Source organism: Haliotis asinina, chromosome 4 (genome assembly GCF_037392515.1).
Source record: "Haliotis asinina isolate JCU_RB_2024 chromosome 4, JCU_Hal_asi_v2, whole genome shotgun sequence".
Lineage (NCBI taxonomy): Eukaryota > Metazoa > Mollusca > Gastropoda > Lepetellida > Haliotidae > Haliotis > Haliotis asinina.
The window spans coordinates 44,068,182-44,096,002 of record NC_090283.1 but is presented as its reverse complement, the minus strand read 5'-3'; the positions used below and the strand labels follow the sequence as shown (position 1 = coordinate 44,096,002).

General features: G+C 41.3%; 1 protein-coding gene across 1 annotated transcript; it reads left to right on the top strand.

Moving 5' to 3' along the window:
• Positions 1-234: 234 nt before the first annotated feature.
• Positions 235-27,821, top strand: LOC137282497 (FMRFamide peptide receptor frpr-18-like). The gene is made up of 2 exons (XM_067814249.1): positions 235-283; positions 25,435-27,821. The coding sequence occupies exon 2, from the start codon at positions 26,377-26,379 to the stop codon at positions 27,511-27,513; it is 1,137 nt and encodes a 378-aa protein (XP_067670350.1). The 5' UTR covers positions 235-283; positions 25,435-26,376; the 3' UTR covers positions 27,514-27,821.

The following is a 27,821-nucleotide window of genomic DNA, read 5'->3' as shown; positions in this document are numbered from 1 at the left end:
GCTGCTATCAAACAGCGCCGGAACTAATTGCTTCGATCGACCTTTGTTGACGCAGGCTTGTTTCAACCATTTCGATTGGTTACGGGAACCTCCTAGGTAACATACAGTGAACCGACAACACAATCAGACTTAGACGTGAGGCTGGGAGCTTTCTTTCTTGTCACTGCTCGGGACGTAGCTTAAGGTAGTGTCGCCATCTGAGAAATTTGTTTCAGTAGAGGTGTGCCATTATATGTGGAACATTTAACCACAGCATTACAGAAGTACCAACAATGAACTGAAGGTAAGTCGTTCCGATGCATTCAGAAATAACAGTTAAGTTTTAGGTATCTTTAATGTAAATTCAATTAAAGCATGTCCACAAAATTATTCTGAATTTAAAGCCTCATACACATGAGTGTGCAATGTCAGTTCCCTGTTGAATGATTGCTCCAGCGACCTGAGTGATAGCAAATGAATTAATGAGATTTGTGTGACGAATTATGAAATCGAGCAAATGAAGTCGCGAAGGTGGCATTAATTTTATCTGTCTTTTTTACGGAATATATTCATCAATATGAGACTGGTTACTGATAAATCTACTCTGTCAAAGAGGTGAAGAGACATCTGATCGGCGATGGTGAATGTCTGCTAAACAAGTGACATGATGCGGCGTATTATGATATACGACACATTTCGAGATATTATAGCAAAACTAATACGACTGTAAGAACTCTACACATTGCAAATACCTGTCTTTAGTAGCATTCTTGGACAAGAGACTTAGATCCACATCGTTTCAGTCCACCCAGGTGTATAATAGTGGGTACCCGTGAGGATGGGCTGGCAGTGCGAGTGTTTGTTTATTGTGCAGCAAGCAACATTGTTGTGTGATCCCCAGGGACTTGAAATATGTCGGAAAGTGTCCTGTGACCGGGGATAGCCATGCACGTAACCTCGATATGAGCGCCAAATGAGAGGAGTATAACTATTACTATTTTTTTTATATAACTGCAATTTTATAAGTTGACGAGTTGACGAGTGCGGCGTAAAACTAAACTCACTCACCACCTCACTGCAGTTCTGTGATTGCCCTTTGAGGAGATTTTACTTTGCAACGAAGTCACGTTATATATATATGGACGAATATGATTCCTGTGTAGAGTTACCAGTAGGAGTGAGTGAGTGAGTGAGTGAGTGAGTTCATATTTATCATCATCGGCAATATTTCAGCCATATCGCGACGAGAATATGAAATACTGAAATGGAATATATGCACATCATAAAAACCTGTCGACGATGGACAGTTAAACAATATTACTAGAATATCACAGATGTAAATATAAAAACTAAAACATTGTACTTAAAGAAGACAATACGATGTAAAACACGGGCTACAGATCGCCAACAACTGAAGGAAGATCACCATACTAGGGACCATGGGGACTTATTGTACCTTTGCTACCTGCATTGACCCTAGCCGGCGTGTATACGAAAATAAAATAACAAGAATACTACGATTACAAACTCGGTAGACGTAAATATACATGGAATGTTTTGGGACCTACGTACCTTACCAGAAGGATATGATTGGGAGTGCACATGAGTCATATGTTCTAAAACTTTGTTGAACGAACTGTATCACGGAAATAGTTGTTCTTGTATCCGTGCATGGGACAGATGTTCTTTTCTTATTGACATTCCAAATTTGGGAATAACGACATTCACAGCAAACATCGATTTTTTAATAAAAAGAATCGATTAATAAAATTATAATGACTCACGATTTTACAGCTTTTAAGACAGTCTGTTCTCAGCACTACATGACTTGCCGTAACAAAACGTGTTGTAAAGAAACACGAAATATTCGATTCTTTATTTAGATTGGAGAATGTCTGTCTTGATGGAGTGAGTGAGTGAGCGAGCTAGTGAGCTAGTTTAGTTTCATGCCGCACTCACCAATATTCCAGCTATATGGCCGCGGTCTGTCAATAATCGAGTCTGAACCAGACAATCCAGTGATCAACAACATGAGCATCGATCTGCGCAATTGGGAACCGATAACATGTGTGAACCAAGTCAGCGAGCCTGACTACCCGATCCCGTTAGTCTCCTTTTACGACATGGGGAGACGAAAACATTGCCTCTTGCACAGGACATTTGCAGGAAATGTTAAACCTGATCGATTCGCGTTCTTCAAGTATTGGCATGAACTAACAATACTTGGACCAAATCGACCGAATATAACAACAAAGCTGATGAACAATAACAGTGTCATTATCGAGTCAGATTGAGCACACAGAAACAATATTTCATCAAAGCCTATTCTTATGTATTGCATAAACCAGTTAAAACGACTTTCCACCTCTCTGAAACATCGTTTTGATACATAACAATGCAAAACCAGTTGATAACACGCGTTTTTCTTTTCAGTTATGTAGCTGTCTAGCAACTAAATCAATATCTGTACAACTTGCAAAGAAGAACGCGACAAAGTGTCTTCAAGATCAATAAATCAAGGAATTGTGAAAAGTAACAAATGCCAATTTGTGATATATTTGTGTTTGGAATTGAAAATGGCAAGATGATGTATATCATCTGATATCATTCCTTTGTTTCTGTTTCGTATCAGTAATAACCACAGTCTTGAGTGTAAACAGTGTGGTTACCACTTTACTTCTTTGATATCTATTCAGTTCAATGACGATGATTAATGATGCCATTTTAATGTGACGCCACGGTACAAAGACGTCACACTTCTCCGCAGAGTATTCTATAGTACAGCGATATTTCAGGAGAGTTTTTAACTTGGTCTTCCCACATATATAATCTCCTATCGAAGCAAGGTTTGGACGATAAATATACTAAGAAACCATTAACGCAAACTGCGTTGACTAACAGACAATACCTGTTCAAATATATCCGCGGAAAACGAAATTGGAACGGAAAAACGGAAAAAATGCTTCCGTAACCTATAACTCAATTCGATACTTAAATCAAATCATTGAATAAACTTTTCTCTACACATATTTTACTACACTGTACAGCAAAAGAAAAGCAACTCTGTTTTTTTTGGTCAAATTTTGCAATAGAAGACATAAACATGAACGCTTACTTTTATAAGGTGTCATATTTTTTCGAAAATTGCGTTTCTTTTGCTGTCCAGTATACATACAACTGATGTTGAAAATATGTTTTACCATCTAACATTTGACTATGTACACGGTAGTCTGTATCATATTTTGATAAACTCTGGCGCATTCATGTTGGCATTGCACGTCACGGATCAAAATCATGACGATGATTCTGAGCAAAACTGTATTTGAGTTGTGACCCTTGTCTTCCAGGATCTGCTTCTTACACTTTGTAGTTAGGGTATTAGCACAATGCCCTAGCAATCTTTCATGTTTCTATGACATCGGACTTTTAGAATGCATTACCGGCGGTTGGGTAACTACGGAATCCGACAAGGGACATTGTCGCGTTGTCGCATTGTCGCGTTGTCCCCCTCTCAAAAACAAGCAAAATGAGGCAAAAATTAACCAAAGCGCGACAATGACGAATAACATTTTCTCTGTTCCTCCAAAGTGCGACACGCGACATAGCGACACTTTTCAAGGTCAAAATATGTCGCGTTGTCGCATTGTCGCCCTATCTAAGATATGTAAGAATTCACTAACACGCGACACGCGACACGCGACAATGCGACAACGCGACATTTCATCAAAATGTCGCGATGTCGCACTGTCGCGTGTCGCGCTTTATTAAAATATTGACCATAGTTTGCATTTAACAAACTGACAGAAACACGACAGAAACAATACGAAATGTATATCGCATTGTCGCGTTGTCGCCATTTTTGTTACCGTTGCGCATGTGTAGGAAGTCAATTAATCTACGCATGCGCAGAAAATGTTATACTCTATTCCAGACTTCACTGGTATTTCGTTACCTCCAACGGTTTTTAAAATGAAGTAGTGCCCGAAATGGCAATGGGCCTTCTCTTCTTGAACTTAATGCAAATCTTTCTTTATTGTTTTACATATTGCAAATGGATTTAGCCAGTCAAGTGTGTTCTAGCAGCAAAACGAATTAGTAGCGCAACTATTCATTGTAATCACGGCGCACTGTACCCCTATCATTCAAGGCGGGGCAATTTGCGGAGCAGAGTTAGTCTCTTAGTCACACCAGATAGTTATTATCATAAGTTCGAATACCAGCACTATACACATTAATCACTTTGGACATTTCGATGACAGGTTGTGATTATAGGTTGTGAAAAACTATAATATTGTTAAAATTCAAGCCACATCGGCAAATTCATCAGGTGATGTCCTTGAATGGGTCACTAAGTTCCATAATGTGGCTCTTGACAGTTTCGTGGTACAGTCCTGTCCGACGCTGATGAATTTGTCTGAGATCTGCCTCTGTTCAGCCAGCAGTGGATGGATACCAAGTAGAATTAGATATCACTTAACCATCCGTCACCTCAAAGGCAGTTTAGGTCGGCTTTGAACGTGATAACGGGAAAACGCCTTACGAATGGACTGTTATAATTAGCAGTAGGATATTAGAAACAATGACATCACTTGGTAGAGTTGCGTACACTTGTAGTGCCAGAAACCAGCTTTCCCTCACTCACTCCTCTCACTCTTCTTGCCGCTCCACTCCACTCACCCAAGCTTTATTTGTATAAATAGCACGGTATTTCATTACAATGATGTATTGTGATGCCCGTTTTCATTTCTGTTTGAATCCTACATTATTAATCCTGCACATGGCCTGATTCACAATATGCCTCATAATTTTTTCATATGGATACTAGATTTTTTCATATGGATACGGCATTGCCGCGCGTTAAAATATTGACCACAGCATGTATAATAAGATGTTGACTAAAACGCGACACGCGACACGCGACACTCGACAGTGCGACAACGCGATTTTTTGATGAAATGTCGCATTGTCGCGCGTCGCGTTTTGTTAAAATATTGACTGCAGTATGTATTATAAGATATTAACTAAAACGCGACATGCGACAATGCAACAACACGATAATGTCGCATTGTCGCGTTGTCGCGTGTCGCGTGTCGCGGTTTAGTCATTAAGCTACAATACATACATTGGTCAAAATTTTAACAAAGCGCGACGCGCGACAATGAGACAACGCGACATTTCGTGAAAATGTCGCATTGTCGCATTGTCGCGTGTCGTGTTTTATTAGTTACGGCGGAATCCAAAAACTATCACAAGCATGATTATTTTTATATGCTTTTTAAGAGCTGAGATACCCGTGATTCGAACTCAGAACAATGATAAATGAACATCCACGTTGCCGTGTTGTGTATGGGTTAAGGGTGCGTGGTTAATGGAATGGAGTATTCAAACTGTCCATTTTGCTGAAGAATATTATGATTCAGAAGGTGCATGTTTGAAACGATACATATAAGTATCCATATGAGAAAAGTATGAGATATATTGTGAATTATCTCACGTGCAGGGTTAATAAGACAGGATTCAAATAGAACTAAAAACAGACATGACAACACATTATTGTATTGAAATACCTTGATAATTTGCGAAGCTTCCGAAACCTTCAGAGAGTGCAACGGTGGAGGAGTGGGCTAGGGTGGAGTGGAGTAGAACGGAGCGCCGGAAGATTGAAGGGGGAGGAGGGGAGAGGAGAGGTGTGGTGTGGAATGGAGTGGAGCGTCGCAGAGTAGGAGGAGGGAGGGAGGGAGAGTTGGTTTCTGGCACTTCAAAGGTACGCAACACTGCCAAGGTATTTCATCGTTTCTAATAAACCATCCCTCCAAAAGAAACGCATAGGCGATTTGTATTTTTACAACTCTTCTGTTGCCAGGCGTCTGAATGTTAGTCTGAGCAAGATATAATGACTTGCAGCTCGTTTCAGGCAGACCTAGAGTTACCACTGCAGCTCAAATAGGTACATGCGGGTACTACAGTTGCGTGATGGGTGAGAGCACAACAGCCAGGGCACCTGGGCTTCAGAGGATGTCAGGTCAAACTGAAAGAGATTCGTTTGAGAACCAGAAAACCCGACGTCAGGGTCGTGCTACGTCGTCATCAACGTCTTCGCTGTCTAGAAGTATATTATATGTTTTATAGACATTACCTTTTCTAAAGCACATGCACTCATTACTGACGTAAAACTCATGCACTAACGTCTATTTATGGACGAGTTATACACGTTTGAAACTTTTCTCAACAGATTTCTCGTCTATGCGTTTATTTCTTGGGATAGTATATCACAATCATAACAGTCCATTTGTATGGCGTTTTCCCATTATTACGTTCAAAGCCGACCTAAACTGTCTTTGAGGTGTCGGGTGGTTAAGTGATATCTCATTCTACTTGGTATCCATCCACTGCTGGCTGAACAGAGGCAGATCATGAACAAATTCATCAGCGTCAAACAGGACTGTACCATGAAACTGTGTCAGGAGCCACATTATGGAATATAGTGACCCATTCGAGGACATGACCTGATGTTTCTGCCGATGTGGCTTGAATTTTAACAATATTTCAGTTTCCCACAACCTGTCATCTGGATTTCGGCGAAATGTCCAAAGTGATTAATGTATATGGTGCTGGGATTCGAACTTATGATAATAGCTATCTGGTGTGACATTAATCTGCACAGCAAATTGCCCCGCCTTGAATAACAAGGCACACGTGTGCCCTGATTACAATGAAAAGTTGCGCAAATATTTGTCTTGCTGCTAAAACACACTTCATTCACTAAATACATTTATATATAAAATAATGTGCAAACCAACAATGAAGACTTGCATTAAGTTCAAGAAAAGCAGTCCAACTGCCATTTCAAGCACTACTTCATTTTAAAAACCATTGGAAGTAGCAAAAGGACCAATGAAGTGTGAAACAGAGTTTAACTTTTCCTGCGCATGCGTACTATAATTTACTTTCTACGCATGCGCATCGGTAATCGAAAAGGGCGACAACGCGACAATGCGACATTTCAATATTTTCGCATTGTCACGTGTCGCGTTTTAGTAAATGTTTAGGGTTTTTTTACACATCGTAGATAGGGCGATAATGCGACATATTTTGACCTTGAAAAGTGTCGCTATGTCGCGTGTCGCACTTTGGAGGAACAGAGAAAATGTTATTCGAAACGCGACACGCGACATCCGGACAATGCGACAAACAGGCGAAATGTCGCTTTGTCGCATTGTCGCATTGTCGTATTGTCGCGCTTTGGTTAATTTTTGCCTCATTTTGCTTGTTTTTGAGAGGGCGACAGCGCGACAATGTCCCTTCTCGGATTCCATAGGTAACCAGTGATTAAAGCGTGCGATTTCCCACGTCGCTAAGGTGAGTGAAAGCCATTTTCAGTGTCCCCCGTTGGACATTTGCTGGAATATTTCGAAACAGGAGTGTGTATTGTGAATGTTATCATATATCATGCAGTCTTGATCCGAGCTTGCATTCGGAATTCATTGATTAGACTCATGCATTGATGTCATCAGTACATGTGCAATGGTATTACATAATGGTGTTACTAAACATACCCACTCACTGAGTACTTTATCATTGATCTTTAAAAAATATTATCAAACCTTCTACTTGATTGTAGGTTTATCTTTCCGGTATATTCAGCGTGACGATGCCAGATATACAGCTGGAGATTTCAAAGAGTTATAATTGAGTGACATTCTTTATATTTTAAAACCCGTGAAGGTCCCGGGGTAGAATAGGCCTTCAGCAACCCATGCTTGCCATAAAAGGCGACTCAGTTTGTCGTAAGAGGCGACTAACGGGATCGGGTGGTCAGGCTTGCTGACTTGGTTGACACATGTCATCGGTTCCCATTTGCGCAGATCGATACTCATGCTGTTGATCACTGGATTGTCTGGTCCAGACTCGATTATTTACAGATCGCCGACGTATAACTGGGATAGTACTGAGTGCTGAGTGCTGAGTGCTGAGAGTATAACTAAACTTACTCATTCACTCATTTATATTTTAAAATAATGAATAGTTGAATAGTTGTTCTATGATTGACGCACTTGTATTTATTTTGCGGGTTTTTTCTATTTTGCGTTTTTTGTGTTATTGTTCGTCCTATATGTTCAAAAGAAAAACCCTCTGTTCAGGCAACAGCACACTAACTGACATACTCGATCAACCAGTGTAATATGTAACTGTATTACGATACACACCATGGACATATTTCCATCGCCATATCCATCTCAGCCTTTGTTATCACTAACAAAGCACAGAGTTACTCCCGCTCATAGTACAATCCCATTGGATAGGTATTACAGGGTTTTTTTCTCATCATGTTCAGTACAAAGCAATGACGACCAAACGGAACACGTAGTGGTTGAAGTGTCCGCTAGGCACATCGAAGACCCGGGTTTGATTCCTCACTTGATTACAAGGTGTTTAGCCCATAAACCTGGAATGGTGCACGTACTCTTGAGATCAGTGGAAAGTTCAAATGGAAAGCTGAGGGAGACGAGTGGAAATAGATGACAATCATAGAGTATCTTACCTTTCTTGTTAATCACCAAACTCTAAAAATACCAGTCAGTCGAATCGAGTTAACATAGGGTTGAACGTTGCGTTTAAAGTCATTGAATTCATATCGCGGTCGGCATACCAGGGTAACAACAAGCATAGAACTATCGGGGATCGAACCACCGACCTTCCGCTCACCGAGCGAGTATCTACCGGACCACTGAGATATTATCTTTGCTTGTCATTCTAGAAGTTGACGAGATGAAGAATGAGGCAAGTTTATGGATATACCACTTCATTATTCTGTATGAGGTGACTACTTTATTGGCAACGACAACAGAATCTACATCGAAACGTCGCCTATATAGAAAATAGACGTGTATCCATAACAATTGTCCAACGTCATGGAGATACTGTTGGTCGCAGTCAGTAGGTAGATGGACGGATGGTCGTCATGTTCAGAAACTTTGATCCTGAGAGCTTCTAGGGTTTTGTTCGTGCCCCACAGTGACATACGAAATATCCGGTGTCTCCCATGTCTTCCCTTCAAATAGGTATTAGCTGATATCCATTAGGATAATATGGTATGTATGGCCTCAGCAGACACAGAGACTAAGGTAGGTGTGGTGACAGTTGAGGTCATAACATCATGCTTTCTATTGTGTTGGGACTTTGGTCTGTCAAAAACTGCAGTTCGACAGGATAGTCGTGTAAATGAGATGATGAATCTGGTAGCCACGATTATTTATCAAGTCTTTTCCTAGAGAAAAATCAAAGGTTATGTAGATTCTTACCGTTGTAATACCATTGAGCATGTACTGATGACATCAATGCAAGAGTCTAATCAATGAATTCCGAATGCAAGCTCGGATCAAGACTGTATGGTATATGATAACATTCACAATACACACTCCTGTCACGACTCAACTAATGGATCGTGTCTCATCGACATCTGAAGATCTCAACAGAGAGCATTTCCATGTCAGTACTTTATTAATATGGAAGCTCAGTGCCTTAACTCCCCAGACACTGACGTTAATCACATAGCAGATCCCTCAGCTGTCCTTGCTCTGATGTGTTCCTGGAACACTTAATGCATTACTTTAAACAGCAACATCATTAACATGGAACTCAATAAGCACCTTCATGCGTAGTGGATATTTGTAATATGAACCTCGTTTAAGTGGGAACACAACATTGCGCACTATTCCCGCTAGAATACTAACATGTGCACTGCATTTTCATAATCTGTGGTTCATACTTTTACAATACGGATGATTTAAGAGAAAAATTACCGTCCACTGCCTCCTTTAACAAACTATGGTGACCGTGAGTCACTAAGGTAACCGTCATGCAATGTTAAAGAATGGGAGCTATGGTGAACCTTAGTAAAGGAGTCATGGGTTTTTATTGTATGTTATAAACACATGACATTTTCTCGATTTGCAAGGGAAGTGAGAAAGGAAATGTTTGAAGCTGCTTAGTGTTAAATATTCACGATACATGAGGTAAATATATATCTTATCAGACAAAAACTCTGCAGAAATGGCCTGACGTAATTAAATAATGCTGTGTTAATCATGTTAATATTAACGAGGTTAGCTGTGTAAAGACGCGTCCATTTGCAACTTCAGGAAACAGTTATCCCGTCTCGAGGTGTTTCAGGGTAATACTCGTGCTGTTTGGTTTGTCGAAAGAGGTAAACGTTTGGCACATTCATCACTTTTGGCGTCTGCCCCCATACAAGACACACACGCCAGGATGTGGCTGAACCATCAGTATACCGTTACAAAACTTTAACTCTAAGACGTGAGGTTATCAGAGCTCAATGAATCATCACATGAGGTTATCTTTATCTGGTGAACCATCACATGAGGTTATCGTTATCCGGTACACCATCACATGAGGTTATCTCTATCTGGTGAACCATCACATGAGGTTATCGTTATCCGGTACACCATCACATGAGGTTATCTTTATCCGGTACACCATCACATGAGGTCATCTTTATCTGGCGAATCATCACAGGAAGTCATCTTCATTCGGTGAACCATCACATGAGGTTATCTTTATCTGGTGAACCATCACATGAGGTTATCTTTATCCGGTGAATCATCACAGGAAGTCGTCTTCATTCGGTGAACCATCACATGAGGTTATCTTTATCCGGTGAACCATCACATGCGGTTATCTTAATCCGGTGAACCATCACATGAGGTTATCTTTATCCAGTGAACCATCACATGCGGTTATCTTTATCTGGTGATCCATCACATGAGGTTATCTTTATCTGGTGAACCATCACAGGAAGTCATCTTTATCTGGTGAACCATCACAGGAAGTCATCTTTATCTGGTGAACCATCACTTGAGGTTATCTTAATCCGGTGAACCATCACATGAGGTTATCTTTATCTGGTGAACCATCACAGGAAGTCATCTTTATCTAGTGATCCATCACATGAGGTTATCTTTATCTGGTGAACCATCACATGAGGTTATCTTTATCTGGTGAACCATCACATGAGGTTATCTTTATCTGGTGAACCATCACATGAGGTTATCTTTATCTGGTGATCCATCACATGAGGTTATCTTTATCTGGTGAACCATCACATGAGGTTTTCTTTATCCGTAAACCATCACATGAGGGTACCTTTATCCGGTAAACCATCACATGAAGTTATGTATATCCAGTGAACCATCACATTAGGTTATCTGTATCCGGTGAACCGTCAAGTTCTTCTGTAAGAGTCCAGGGTGAACGAGTTATCCACGTGGCTACCCCATCGCTTTAACACACCAAGGTGTTATTTATGTCAATGCTCCAGATACATGTCCTTCTGTGCTCACTACGAGGCATTAACTACCATGTACGGCGCCTGCTGTGATGACGTTTTCAATCAATCTGCCGCCGATCTGACGCAGAAAAGCCTTAAATCATTGAAGAAAATCAAATCGTCTAACTTAAGACTAGTGTATCAAACGACAACTGGATTAATTGCAATCCTAAGACAGGTTCCATGCTGCTAATAGCAACTGTGCACGTGAATGGCGCCGTAACGTTCTTGAATAACGACGTCACTACGTTGTGACCTAGTTGACTGACGTCAGGGAAAGTAGGAGTTGTATAACTGCGCTTTTTCAGTTCTAAAACGATAACAAGTTTACATGTTCAACATAATTCGTTTAAAATTCTTCTCGAGGAATGTTACGCCACGTTTTCAAAAGCATTTCAAAAGACTTTTGTCAATAACTTTAAGAAGCAATAGTTGGAGGATGAGCAATTGCCATATCGCTCTGATTCTGCTTCTCGATCCTAGCGAGTTGTCTAACAGAATTTCGTTATAAATATACTACAGACAGCTTAACCGATTTTTATGCTATGAAAAAATCATCATGAAAAATTAAAGTTCAACTGAAAAGGAAAAATACACACATCCTGAAGTACATTTTTTTCTAAAATCATGGATGCTTTCCTTTTACAGAGGTTATCTTCACTGACTGAAAATGTCACAACCGCGTTTAAAAAAATGATCTCAGATCAATAATTGTGTAAAGTGTGTGTTGAATTCTAAGTGCCAGGATTGTTTTGTGTGAAGGGCTGAAAAGAGCTCCACAATTCATTTATTGTTCATGCTGTCGTCTTGGTCTCTGCCATTATATTTTTATTGAATGTTCAGTCCGTCAGTGGATTTGTTTTGCGCCATTTCAGATTGTATTCCAAACATATCACTAACAGAGTGAGTGGGTGAGTGAGTGAGTGAGTGAGTGAGTGAGTTAGTTTTACGCGGTCAGTAAATAATCCAGTCTGGCTCAAACAGTGGTCTACAGCATGAGCATCGGTCTGCGCAATGTGTGCCAACACAGTCAACAAGCTTGACCACCCAATCCCCTTAGTCGCCTCTTACGCCAAGCATGGAATACGGTGTTGGCAAGACTAGAATGATTCTCATAATTGATGGTGAACTGGGATTCGAACGCACTCGCGATGATAGGTATCTGGCGTGAGCAAGTGACGCAACTTTGAACAGTGACTATGTACTGACAGGTGTGTGGTTTGAGTGTTTTGTCCACACTAGGATATAAAAGCTGATACCGAAGTGTGTCATGATTGTTTGCACACATGCCCTTATGAAATCAGCTGAAGGTAAGCAACATGAAGGTCGGAGAGCCTTGGATGGGTGACCGTTTGGCAGCTTGACTCCTGAGAGTCTCTAGGACTTCAGTGCTACTTCACAATGAAGCATATGTGATACATGTGGCCACGCCTTATGAGTTTGTTCAAATTGTCTCTCCAGCAGAAAATGGGTACCCGGTTGGAAAAAGCCACGTGATTTTAACTTCCAAGCGCCTAGCACCCAGCTTGGGTTATTTGGGGTGATAATAATCAGGGTATCATTACAGCGTCCAGAGAGCAACCAGTCATGTGGATGATACTGCGTTATATACTGTTCAAAATAAGTAGGGGATATTCGGAAAAAAATTGAAGTAACCAAAATTGTGGCGAATATATTTCATTACTAATAAGTCGGGACCAGTAATAGACAAGTCTAGAACCAGATTACACGGTGAATAGCGGTCTCATGTACGGGCCATTTCCACAAACGGTATGAACAGGTGAGAAGGGTTCATAAACTGAATTTAACGTTTTTTACAGTTAAGTCAGTAACGTGTGACACCTCCGCGATTGGCCAAACTAGCACGAATCCTCCTTGACATACTCCTTATCAGCCGACCAAGCATGAATTGGGGTATGGCATTCCATTCCTCTTGCAGCGCTGCGCCCAGTTCTTGAACCGTAGCTGGTTGACGTTGACGCTGTCTCACACGTCTCCCGAGCATGTCCCAAACGTGTTCTATGGGGGAAAGGTCGGGGCTGGGAGCCGGCCAGGGCAGGGTAACGATGTTTTGCCTCTGCATATAGTCGTTGATCTTGGTAAAGAAAATGTCGACCAGGTTGGCGCGCAAAGGGAATAACAATGGCATCAAGGATGTTGTCACGATAGTACTGGCCTGTGACTCTCCCTTCGACGATGTGAAGTGCTGTTCTGCCATTCACAGTGATTCCTCCCCACACCATAACAGAACCACCACCAAATCGGTCATGTTGATGAACGTTGGGGTTAGCGTAATGCTCATCCTGCCGCCACCAGACCCGAGAACGCCTATCCCGGAAGTCTATAGTGAACCTCGACTCATCAGAGAACATAACCCTTGCCCATCGACGATTTCCCCAGCTGCGATGTTGTTCACACCATTGACGTCTTTCTCTGATGTGTCGGGTCGTCAATACTGGCGTAACGTACGGTCGACGAGCCCTAGTCCCACGTGCATGTAATCTGTTTCGAATCGTCTGACCCGAGACTCGAACTCCAGTTTCAAGATGGGAGCCGATCTGCCGAGCTGTTTTGGTTCGATTCCGAAGAGCAGAAGTTCTGACAAGTCTGTCTTGTGCCGCAGTTGTTGACCTTGGGCGACCGGAACGAGGAAGATCATCGCTGCAGATGTCGCATTGTGTTGCAAAATTTAAACAAGGACAATAATGTGTTGTAAAAACGACAAACAGTCGTTTAAAGTCATCGGATGTTTTCTTGGGGTCACATTACTCAAGAAATGCATGCTAATGTAAAGTGTAAAATCACCAGTTAACACTGCTCACATTCAAACTACCAATGGCCCAGTTTGTGTGTGTTTGTTTCCTACAACTCAAAATTCGGCAAAATTCATCTACACGAGATCTGCTTGTGACACATTTGCACCAGACCATCCGGTGATTTGATATGCCCAGTGAACGTTGAAACACTACACGCAATCAATCAAGTTGTCGAGCGGAACAATTTGTTCTACAACTTGCCTTTAACGACTCTCACAGAGACCTAGCAAGGAACCAATAGAGGATGCACACAAACTGCATGACAAGAATTAATGAAGATTATTATCTTAGAGTATCACACCTCATAGAAGATACGTAAGCACGTAAGCACGTAAGCACCCACAACGTTTTCACAGTAATCAATCCATGCTTTTCATCAAAATCGAAAGGGAACTTGATTCATAGCACGTGTTATGTTTTTTTCTTTGTGTCTTCGTTGTTGGTCAGTTCAGCTATATGACGGTGCGTTGTATACCACCGAGTCTGGACCAAACAGCCAAGTGTGTGACGTCACGATTACCAGTTCAAACCATATCTTCCTTCGGTCAAGCAATCCTGTTTGTTGCCTCTTGCCACAATGATCACTAATTGCTCGAGACCGACGGGGTGGCGCAGCGTGGCACGGTGTGGCGAGGGAAGTGGGGGGTGGGGGTCGAGGCGAGGCAAGGCGAGGCAACAATCTGTCTGCCTTATGAAGTCAGTGAAATTGGGTTTGCTCTACTTTGAAGGGAAACCACCGCAGTCTTCTGAACAGAAACTATCACAAACCCAAATTCAAGCCACGACCGGCAAGACATATTGATCGTGGGTGGAAATGGACGGTGGGGCGAGGGGACGGATGGGGCGAGGGGACGGGTGGGGCAAGTGCACGGGTGGGGCGAGTGGACGAGATGTTGGATATGGCTGAGACCGAAAATACTTAAAAGAAACGGCATTCCTCTGGTTTGCAATAACAAGCAAATACACCGCAAGGCAAGTTTGATGTTCTGGAGAATGATGGTGATGAAAAGGTTATTTGTCAGCCACAACAATACTTGTGCGTTCTAAATGGCTGTCCCGAGTCCTATTTTCGACTTGCCATTGTATTGAAATCCACAATGAGCTGTGAAGACCTGAGTATATTTCCCAACGTTTGATAAATTCACAACATCGATGAAAAGGAAGCCGCAACATGCACATTTAATAACATCCATCACAGTAGGACATTACTTATGCTCATGTTTCCTGTAAATGGCGTGATAACGTCCATCTTTTCTATCGGGTAGCCATGATGGTCGTTAATATAATTTATTCACCAATTGCAAAGTTCAACCCTACCATTCTTACACAGAAAATGTGCGTTCATTTTCACAACATATCTCAACCCACTGTAGGATTCAGCCTTTGTACAAGTGTATAAGCGTCATGTTGTATTTTTCCAGAACCCACAACTACAATATGTATAATCAACTCAATCGATATACTCTTAGAGATGAAAAAGTAAAATATTCGACGTCAGCTTCAAACAACAGTTACATAAATGCATTACAATATGAGCTACGCTAACCGTTTCTTTGATTCTGACGTCATTGTGTTGATGTTCGTTGCGTTGATTAACAATTAACTTTCGCTCCGCAGTTGCATATGAGAGAATACACACACCCACGTGAACATTCGTTTTTTCAACAAGATGGTATGTAACAGAGAGTCGTTGTGATGAATATTCTATTCATACGCGCTCAGTATGTAATGTGATAAGGGAGCAGAGTGATAGCCCAGGTTCTATTCCCCACATGCGTACAATGTGTGAAGGCAATTTCTGGTGTCCCCGCTTCTTACAAATCTGGAATATTGTCAAAAAGGCACAAAGCCATAATCACTTGCTGCAATATGGATACTCGAATTATGGTACGGACCGATCATGTATTGCTTACGACAATCAGCCAACGTCCTTTATACAATTCACGTAGTATAGCATCTCCATCGGAAAAGGTTGTTGGCGATCTATAGCCTATTTTTTTAAATATTGTATTATCCAAATGGTGCTATCAGTTTTAACTTTTTACACTAGTTTTAATTCTAAGTGTGATATTCTAGTTGTTTTCCTGTGCTTCGACGACAGGTTTTTATAATATACATATATTCCATGTCAGCGTTAAATGTTCTTGTCACGATATGGCTGAAATATTGTCAATCTGGCGTTTAATGTTAACTCACTCACTCTATCGGAAACTACTTTTTTCACTTATTTTACGAATGCATAAAATCAGCTTTACATCACAATAACGTTCGTCCTAATGATTGGTTATTTACAGTAAATAATAGCTATGTAAAATTTTGTTGATCTCGCAAGTGTCGATATGACTTTTGTCTACATTTTGCACATTCCACAAATTCTGATCTTTCCTGGATATATCGTTCGGGAGAGATATGGACATTACAACATGGCTGTCAGAAACCATTTATCCTTCAAACTTTATCGAAAACGATAAGTAGAACTCGTGTGCTGTAAGTAGCCGGCTTTTGTGATTCGAACCGCTTTAGCGCTTTTGACGTCAACCAACCTTCTGCTTTCTTATGTCACGCCATACTTGTTGATCGTTAAAAGCAACGATGATAATTAAACTATATTCGGTTTGCAGTGAAAACGTATCGCTGAATTTCACTTTAAACTGAAAGGAAAATCAAATAAAGTGATAATAAAACGGCCTTCATACGGCCAACTAAAGACCGATTCTATTTCTCGACAACTGAAACTGGGGTTGGTGCGAGCTGTCGGAATGTTCATGCTCTCAAACTCGAGTTTGACAATAAGTGTTCTACCGCGAGACATTCACATCCATGCAACTTGATATAGCCGTGTGCATACCACACAAACTCGACAAAGCCTTTTCCCACACTCGCGTTGATGTAGTATATACAAAATACCAGTCGCTTGTGATTGTCTGGTCCACGAATTACTTCTGGATTATGAATTGACTATGCTGAAAAAACGTGAAATCCTTTTACATGTTTGATATTTCTTTTATCCCGCTTATTCTACACCATATTGATATCCACACAATCTGATCTGTTTAAGGTTGAGTGTCATTTTAAAGCCAAACCATCGACCAACTCTTTGTAGGGCTTGCACTCTGTCATCTCTTGTGATGTCCGACAAGCTGGGCAAAGCCATTTACTCCATCCTAGATAGTGTACAGAGAGTCTTGATAATTATAAGTGTTCTCAGAAACAGGTATGTTGACGGAGTGACCACAAATTCCTACGTTATGGTGATACGATGACAAGCCATTCATCACACAACTGAGTCACATACATCTAGTGCGATCCATTTGTATCAGTCACCTGTTAAAAGGGATGTCGTTCCAGACTAAGGGGATCGGAAAAGCCTTTGGGACTATAATGTTCAATATAAAGCAATCAACTTATCAGGTTATATTTTAGTGGATGCATTTTCTAGAAAGACATCTTGTCTTTATTTGTATCCAGTTTCTGTAATGCAAACCACTACAAGAGTAAGTGAGTGGGTGAGTTTAGTTTTACGCCTCACTCAGCAATATTCGAGCTAATCGAGTCTGGAGCAGACATTCCAGTGATCAACAGAATGAGCATCGATCTACGCAATTGGGAACCGATGACATGTGTCAACACGGTCAACGAGCCTGACCACCCGATCCTGTTTGTCGCCTCTTACGACAAGCGTAGTCGCCTTTTATGGCAAGCATGGATTGCTGAAGGCCTACTCTATCCCGGACATTCACGGGCCACCATTGCACGAATGTTAAAGCACTGTTTCAGCTCAGCTTGGAATGTGAATACATTTCTGATCGTTTATACTCTTCTCTTGTTGATTAACACATTTACTGGCAATGGGTGCGTGCTCACATTTGCTTCACCAGGGAAAATGGGTTACGGTGTCACGCCGTTGTAAATATAAGAAGCCATGTAGATTTACATGAATATACTTTCACACGTTTTAGCTGTCATACACCCACCTCCGTCGACTTCAGCATCAAACATGTCCTTCATTTCATCGTCAAACGTGGTATTTATATGTCAAACTTAATATCCCTATGCCATACATAATATTCAGATGTGAAACATAATATTCCTCTGTCAAACATCGTAGTTATACGTCAAACTTAATATTCCGTTTTTCAAACATGATAATAAATACTGCAATCATACTTCAAAATTGATCATGTCGAACATGGTATTCGTACGTCAAAAATGATATACCTATATTAAACATGATATTCTCTTTTTAGTCATGGTATTCATACCAAAAATGACATACCATGTCGAGCATGGACTAACTTTCAAAATTGAGCGAGAAATGAGCACGTTTTTACTGGATGCCGGATTAAGGAGCGTTAATTACTGTAAAAAAATCAATTGGGCTGGCGTGTCTAATTGATAATAAGTAAATAGCTTCTGTGGAGATCAGATTCTTGTACCGATATTGAGCGCATGCCGGACTGGTGGATTGCCGGTTTACAGAGCTTCCAGTATACCCCTATCAAACATGACATCCCCTTGTCAATCATGGTATTTATATGTGTAAAAATGACATCCCATGTCGACCGTGGTATGCGCACGTCAGAAATGATATATATTGAATATAATATTCTCTTGTGAATCATGACAGCAAAACATAAAAAATGGCACACTGTACAAATCGGTACTGAGGCTTAGAGCCTGTCTGAAACACTCGTTCAGCGTTATTTCTTCCAGTTCCAGTTCTTCAGAATTATGTAATTAATTAAAGTAATAAGTACATAGATGATTCCAATGATTCACTCTCTGCGTCACAGATGCCAGGAACTCTATTATCGCTCATGATAGCAGGGGTGCTGGGACATGTGAAGCAGGCTACCAGGTGTGTGAGAAAGGACCCCAACCACATCCGCAGTCCATGCTTATTACCCCTATGACATTGCTACCTTTGGGGATACAAAAAGACAACATTATTGACTGTACCTATTTTGGACTTTCATATAAGCCCGTGCGGTAATTGATCGCTGTTCGTAGTTCCTGTATATATTTATACAACGGGGCTGTGGCCTTTGGGCGTTGGTCAAGAAGAGAAATATAAGATTTCTTTTGTAGTTTCCTTTTCATAAGTAGCAGTGCCATGGAGTGTATAAATCTCTAGATGATACCTGTCCTGCTACCTGTGCCTCCTTAATGGAAACAGATGGAATTTGGCTTTGGAGATTTCCGGATAACTCTGCACAACTCACATGTTTCTAAAGGAAAGATTGCCAGATAACCTTCTACAAAATGAGTGTTCCTAACTAATGACTTTTTCCTAACAAAACACTCCATGTGCTGGTGTTGATATTGGCTCCATATTTAGGAACATATTTGTCTACACTTGGACCTTCTCCATGTTACGGAAGATGTCTATTTAGATATTATGGCATAGCTCAACATTTGACGTTTATCAAGATAATACATACCCCGTAATCAAGAAGACGTTTGTGCTCCGCATTTAAGAAGATGTTTACCTAGATGTACATGTGCTCCGCATTTAGAAAACCTAGGTTTACATGTGCTCGCCATTTAGGAAGATGTTTACCTAGGTTTACATGTGCTCCGCATTTAAGATGTTTTCCTAGGTTTACACGTGCTCCGCATTTAGAAAACCTAGGTTTACATGTGCTCGCCATTTAGGAAGATGTTTACCTAGGTTTACATGTGCTCCGCATTTAAGATGTTTTCCTAGGTTTACACGTGCTCCGCATTTAGAAAACCTAGGTTTACATGTGCTCGTCATTTAGGAAGATGTTTACCTAGGTTTACATGTGCTCCGCATTTAGGAAGATCTCGATCTATGCGTGCAATGGCTCCTCATTAAGGATGATGTTGATCTTGATTAATCAAGATTTTATCTGAATTATGACGAAACACATTCCTTCTTGTGACCGAAATTGGTAGGTATAATGATACATCCTTTGTATGCTTTCTCCTCGACCACAACTGCAAAATTATGGCTACTACGAGAAAACTGATGTCATGCATAACTTGAGCAGCTACACAATAAGGTAGTATAGACTGCCTTAATTAAACAATAAATTGATGATTATGTGATAAATGATACATTTTGTGATTTTATAATTATATTATGCTAAATGAGTAAGTAAATATTTTGCGTGTGAATCGTTTTGCATACACAATGCACGTGAGGTAGATGTCAAATATGTGAGAATAACTGTTATCTTCACAGTTTCTGGTTAAAGTACAAATTGGGATTGGGGTGAGTGAGGCACTGAGGCAACAAATCACCAGCACCCAAAGAAGGCGATCTAGAAGTATTCTAGTAGCCAATTGTTGAGCTTCAATTTGTGGAGACAACGTTGGCTAAGCTGGTGTGCTAGTGATTTGGCGATCCCGAATCCAAACCAGAAATTACTAGGATTTTACTTTAATCAGAATGGTATTTGTCTGGTAGTGTCTGTAGCTAATCACTAACAAGGATCAATCAACCGATATCCCTAGATCCCCCATTTTGCGTTGATATCAAGCAGTATATTTTCATGGATAACAGACATGTTCGTGGATGATTATGCTTCTCCCAATTTTAAATAGATAAACCACATTACAATTGTATAACCTCCTCACTATACCCCACGCTACACACATGTAGAATGGATGTTGTGGGAATGTAATTGTGTGTGGGATTTTTCTTGATTGCGTAAAGTCAGTTCTGGTGTACATTGTGAAATAGATCTGACATTAAACTGAAGTAAGTGGTAATATCGAAAAGACATAAAATATATGTAAAACGCTGGAAGTCACGTAGCGACGGACATAGGTGTCATGACATAGTTGTTCCTCTGGATCTGTGGGCAATAGTTTATGTCGAGGTGGATGCTCACTATAAGAATAGATGCTACATTGATTTCCACACAGTGTTCAGGATTAACACTAAACATGAAGACGTGGGAATCGCAGAGCAACTTTAGGTCAAATACAGGTTGCAGTGTAATATATATTGCTTGAAAGATAACATTTAGATTTAGTCCTAATTTAAACTATTTCCAAATTTAACTTTGAAGAAAGAACGACTTGGTGCGACCTCTTGAAGTTAGGTTGTCATCGTTGTTATATGATAAAATAGGCCGTGAACGTTTGGAGAATACTGAACATTTTCTTACTGTAAATTCAGCCAAGGTAAAACATGAAATTTCACTGAAACCATAGCTTGATATTTGCCAGAAGCCTACAGTTTTGCTTTTAAAAAAATTGCAAATAGATATTATATGTTCAACACACACACAAGGAGGTTCAAGGTCAATTCACTACGACACGTCTTGACTCTGCGACACCGACCATTGCCATTGACAGAATGCATGCTGGAGATTACCAGTCTTTTGTTGCCAGACGTCTGAAAGTTAATTAGTCTGAGCAAGATATCACGGCTTGCAGTTCGTTGCAACCGAACAGGTGTAACAACTGACCGTCCCCGTACAGGCAGACCTTGAGTTACAACTACAGCCCATGACCGCTACATCCGGGTACTACATTAGTGTGATCGTACTGCCACAGGTAAGAGCAGCAAGGGTGCCTGAACTTCGGAGGATATCCGGTCAAACAGGCTGAAAGAGGGACAACAAACCCGACGTCGGGGTCGTGCTACGTTGTCCACCATCGCGCTCAATCTCTCCGTTACCTAAAAGTACCACTTGATTGTATCGACATTGCCTGCTTCTCACCTTGTGTAAAAATTCGTGCACTAAATTCTGTTTGAGTATATATTTGAAAAAACAACACTTTTGCAATAGGTTTCTGGTCTGTGCTTATCAGTTTGGGATAGTATACATACATACATACATACATACATACATACATACATACATACATACATACATACATACATACATACATACATACATACATACATACATACATACATGTAATCTATCAGTCTATCAGTAATCGCTATACCTGCTGACGCTTTATACACATATATATTGAGCTGGAAAGTAAACATGCCCTTCAGCTGCACGCCACACCCAGCAATACTTCAACAATATCGCGGTGTACATTATCGAGTTGTGACCAGAAAAACAGGTGATCAACACCGTGATAATCTATCTACGCAATTAGGAAACGATGACATGTGTCATCCAAGTCATGTGACCACACTACCAGTGATCTCAAGCTCAGTAACAGTCACTTCTTCCTGAAACCCCACCAAATCTTCAAGAATCCTTTGGTTAATATTGATACATAAGATGAATGGTTTTGTGGAACAACAAAATACGTTACATTATGAAACAATGTGCAGGAAAATGAGAAGACTATGTGACTATATGAAACCTTTTTCAAATGTATTTATTTTATTTTTTTTGCTTCTTTGTGGTTGTATATGGCAAGTTAGCAAGTTGAAATTGAACAATGTGCATTAAGGTGATAGCAAGTTTCAACGTGGCGTACATGGGACGTATTTGCAAATGCATTTTTAAAATTAATTTTTGTTACGTAAAACGGGGCCATTACACAGTGGAGCCGTGTGACATGAATTGGAGAACAGGGGACGTACATTGTAAAACACCAGCATTAGGTATTGATAAGACTGATCGCTCGCAAGTGATCAGTTATATCCCCATTTGACACGTCACCACTTACTTCCTGATTTGATGGCTGCGTTATATTTCGAAACGGTCACTTGAGAAATCATCCGGCTAGCGAGTCCTTTGTTTGTCTTTGATAAATCTCACGGAATGGTTTGAAGCGGAAATGGCTTGTCATAAACTCCCGTATGGTACCCCGGCTGACAGAAACATTCTAGATTTCTGTTTTCATATCTCTCGTAGGATTTCGTCCATGCTTTCTGCATTAAATACTGATTGAAATGAATGAAGGAGGGGAACACAGGTCTCCAGCATAACCGGACCTACACAGGTCTCCAGCATAACCGGACCTGCACAGGTCTCCAGCATATCCGGACCTGCACAGGTCTCCAGCATAACCGGACCTGCACAGGTCTCCAGCATATCCGGACCTGCACAGGTCTCCAGCATAACCGGACCTGCACAGGTCTCCAGCATATCCGGACCTGCACAGGTCTCCAGCATATCCGGACCTACACAGGTCTCCAGCATATCAGGACCTGCACAGGTCTCCAGCATATCCGGACCTGCACAGGTCTCCAGCATAACCGGACCTGCACAGGTCTCCAGCATAACCGGACCTGCACAGGTCTCCAGCATATAAGGACCTGCACAGGTCTCCAGCATATCCGGACCTGCACAGGTCTCCAGCATAACCGGACCTGCACAGGTCTCCAGCATATCAGGACCTGCACAGGTCTCCAGCATATCCGGACCTGCACAGGTCTCCAGCATAACCGGACCTGCACAGGTCTCCAGCATATCAGGACCTGCACAGGTCTCCAGCATATCCGGACCTGCACAGGTCTCCAGCATATCCGGACCTGCACAGGTCTCCAGCATAACCGGACCTGCACAGGTCTCCAGCATATCCGGACCTACACAGGTCTCCAGCATATCCGGACCTGCACAGGTCTCCAGCATAACCGGACCTGCACAGGTCTCCAGCATATCCGGACCTGCACAGGTCTCCAGCATATCCGGACCTGCACAGGTCTCCAGCATATCCGGACCTGCACAGGTCCAAGAGAGAAATCAAATCACTGACGAGATTCTCCAGCATTTTAGCATGCCAGACTAAACCCCCTTAAAACCCGATGGACGTTAGGATATGCTGCCGTGTTTATTCAGCTGCAGTTAATACACGTGCAGGCTTTATGCAAATGAGGATATGTTTTTGAATTAGAAGATGTCTGTATGATGCTGACGTTAGTAATATTCCAGCTTCTGTTGCTGTATTGGGTCTGGTATTACAAATGCACTAAACAATATTCCAGCTTCTGTTGCTGTATTGGGTCTCGTATTACGAATGCACTGGACGGTATTCCATCTGCTGTTGCTGTATTGGGTCTCGTATCACGAAAGTAATAGACAATATTCCAGCTCTTGTTGCTCTATTGGGTCTCGTACTACGAATGCAGTAGATAATATTCCAGCTGCTGGTGCTGTATTGGGTCTCATATTACGAATGCACTAGACAATATTCCAGCTTCTGATGGAGGTCAGTAAACACTCGCGCCTGGTCCAAACTATTCAGTGACTGAAATAAAAAGCATGGATCTTAGCATTTTGGATATCGTGACAATCAAATTGTCGCCTGAGCATTCGATACCAGTTGTTAGTTGTCAGCATGAGCTGCTTCTAGTCCTGTTCATCTCGGATCATGAACAGTATGCGCGACATGACATCTGTCTGATGTTTTTAAAGCCGAGGGATGATCAGTGTGCGAAATGGCCCGCTAATAAATCGGGCTAGTAAAACATAACATTCACTGGCCCGACTGGCTCGTGAACTTTCATGGGGGTCATTTCATAAAATTAATTAACTCTTTCCGACTTGTTAACTATAGTACAATTTTAAATCATGTAAGATTATGGCTTAGTAAAGAAAGCATAATATTAGCAGCTCTATGATGAAACCCGTGTCTACATTGAATTTAAAATTTCGGACGATTGACTTATTTTGTTGTGTAGTAACCTTTCAGGCATAGCTAGCCCGATTGGCAAGCACATTTTGGGAATTATTTCGAACGCTGGGCTTGAATGTCGGTTGGTCACATACAGCCACCTGATAATGACCCATTATGAACAACCCTGTCTCTAGGAGCATGAGATTCTCCGATGTACAATCATCCGGAGTCCCCTGAATGGACCACCGATATATACGTGGAATGTTACCAAATCCGTCATGAAAACTACATTTTTCACATTGTCACTTAAATCATTATGTTGAACATTCTAAATATAGCACATCGACCATTCCGAAAAAGTAGGGGATGAATGATGTGTATGTGTGTGTGTGTGTGTGTGTGTGTGTGTGTGTGTGTGTGTGTGTGTGTGTGTGTGTGTGTGTGTGTGTGTGTGTGTGTGTGTGTGTGTGTGTGTGTGTGTGTGTGTGTGTGTGTGTGTGTGTGTGTGTGTGTGTGTGTGTGTGTGTGTGTGTGTGTGTGTGTGTGTGTGTGTGTGTGTGTGTGTGTGTGTGTGTGTGTGTGTGTGTGTACAATTACTTTTTCCCATATGCTTTGGCACCGGCTGGTGCTATGCTCGCAAAATGAAATATCTCCTACATTTTTGGAATGATATAGAAAAGAGTATATAATAACCGTACGTTCAGTGTAGCTTGCATTTTTCTATGTGATAAGAAACTAATTTCCTATGTGAAGAAACTAATAATTATTGATGTCTTACTGTTTCAGATAGTAAAGGATCGTAGTTGCCGACGGTCAGAAACTCTTCCTCATTAGTGTCAGCTTCGAAGGTTGATGTTTTGAAATTGACTCCGCATGTCATCAATTGTACACTGGTGACATTTCGGTACCAACAGTTAAAGCCAATCAGTAACCGCGGGAACTACGTCAAAGGAAATGGACACAGCAGGATAGTACGATGAACTCCACCAAGAACATGATTTGTGGACTCCTGTGCTCAATATGACAACATCTTAGATGCATCGAATCCGGAGTGATTAATCACCTCTGCCGTTTCAGATCAGTTTCAAATGGAAAGCCGGTGGGCGTCACATTTCTCGTTACAATGTTGAGATCGTACTTTCTACGCTCCGAGTTCCTCGGTAAGAGGCGTCTGTGTGATATAACTACATGGGAGTTTCAACGTCACCAAGATTAAAAAGGACGGTCATACTTTATAGGTTATGATATCATACAACGTTAGCGCAGAGATCAAATGGCCACAAGAAAAAAAGGGTTCAAAAGAAGAATGCTCTGACAGCATTTTTGACTTCAATATATTTCTAATGTTTAGCAGGTAAAGGTTTCTTGTCCAACTGTGATACAAGAAGGTTGAAAGGAGTAGCTGTTTCCTTGATAATCATTAACAGCTCCTGAAGCTCTGTCATCATAGATCCTCTTTCGCGATAATTACTTTAGATTGTTTTTCACGTGTTATATTTTTCCATCGTCGTCAACCTCTTCATTCCAGGTAGTTCTGATTATGTAAAACAAAACATTCAAAAGAACAGAGCACCGCAACAATGAATTAATTATAGCATTATCCAAAGCGCCAGCTTAATCTACATAGAAAGCTCTTTGGGACGGACTAATTCTCACATTCTGACACAAAGCCGCCATGGATTTGGCTTAGAAACCGATACAGTTGTGCCGAGTGACAAAGCTGCCATAATGCCTTCAATCAACAATTCCGACTTCACAGTTCTGGAAATCGACTTCAACGACGACATCGACGACATCGACGACATGCTCATCTTCAACTCCACCAACTCTAGCATGGTTAAAGCGTTGCAGGATGACCCGTGGTACTTATTTGTCCGGAAGTTTCAGACAGTCATGATACCCATAGTATGCGTCATTGGGCTTGTGGGGAACACTCTGGCAGCGGGAGCGTTTCTCAGCCCAGCGTTGCGCAGCACCTCTTGCTGCTTACATCTTGCTGGAAAATCCATCTCTGATATTGGCTTTCTCCTGTCACTGTTTATAGTTTGGCTTAATCGACTTGAGGTGCCTGCTTTTACAATCCAGGGAATTTGCCAAGCTACAGTGTTCCTTATATACGTCAGTGGATTTCTCTCCGTCTGGTTTGTCGTCATGATCACGTGCGAGAACTTTATCCGGGTATCCCTTCCAGGTCACGTGGTAGTCTGGTGCAATGTGACGCGTGCAAAGTTCACCATTCTGGTGTTAATTGTCATATCTATTGGGATTTATAGCTTCAGTTTGTGGACGACGGGGGTTATTCATCATAGTACCGGAGCCAAATGTCTTGCCTTCAAGGAGTATGAAAAATTAGTCATGGCCATGACCTACGTAGACTCGATCCTCACCCTTGCTATCCCGCTCGTTGCTATGGTTTTCCTGAACGTTGGAATAGCCGTCGGTGCCATAAATGCCCATAAACGTCGCAAGAGATTGTTCCAGGGCATCTCGCGGTCGTCAAGCCGTAAGAAACGGGATTCGTCGAGTCCTGAAGCTAAAGTTACGAAGCTTCTCTTTGCTGTCTCAATGATCTTTCTCTTACTCCATACACCAAGTCACGTGATACGGATCAAAATGATGTGGGCTCAGATCCTGTACAAGTCGACCCCAACGCTATGTGATATCATCCTCCACAGGGTGTTTGAACTTCTGTTCTACTTGAATTTTTCGGTGCATTGTGCAGTGTATCTGATATTTGGCGACAATTTTAGGGCAGTGTTTAAATTGTTGTATTTGCCGAACTGTTTTAAATCAACGCCTATGCAAAACAACTCTTTCAATACATATTGCAAAAGAGGGTCAGAAACAGAGGCAATATTAAGATGATGTAAACAGCGATGCTTGCATAATCTGTGAATGCAAATAAGCTGGGAACAGTAACGGGGTATTTTTTAATATGTTAATCTATGGATGTCTAGTGGTTAGTGTTCGTTCGCTCGCCACGTCGAGGACCCAATTCGATTATGCACACGAATGTTCTGTGTGAAGCCCATATCTGTGTCCACCGCCGTGATATCACTGGAATACTGTTAGAAGCTGCGTAAAACCATACTCCCTCATAATCTATAGATGTAAGTTCGACGCAGCATTATGTGCGTTTTGCAAAGAAATAAAAATAGGCATTTTCGCAGTAA

Coding starts and splice junctions, on each gene's coding strand:
- LOC137282497 (XM_067814249.1), top strand. CDS start 26,377: ATGCCTTCAATCAACAATTCCGACTTCACAGTTCTGGAAATCGACTTC.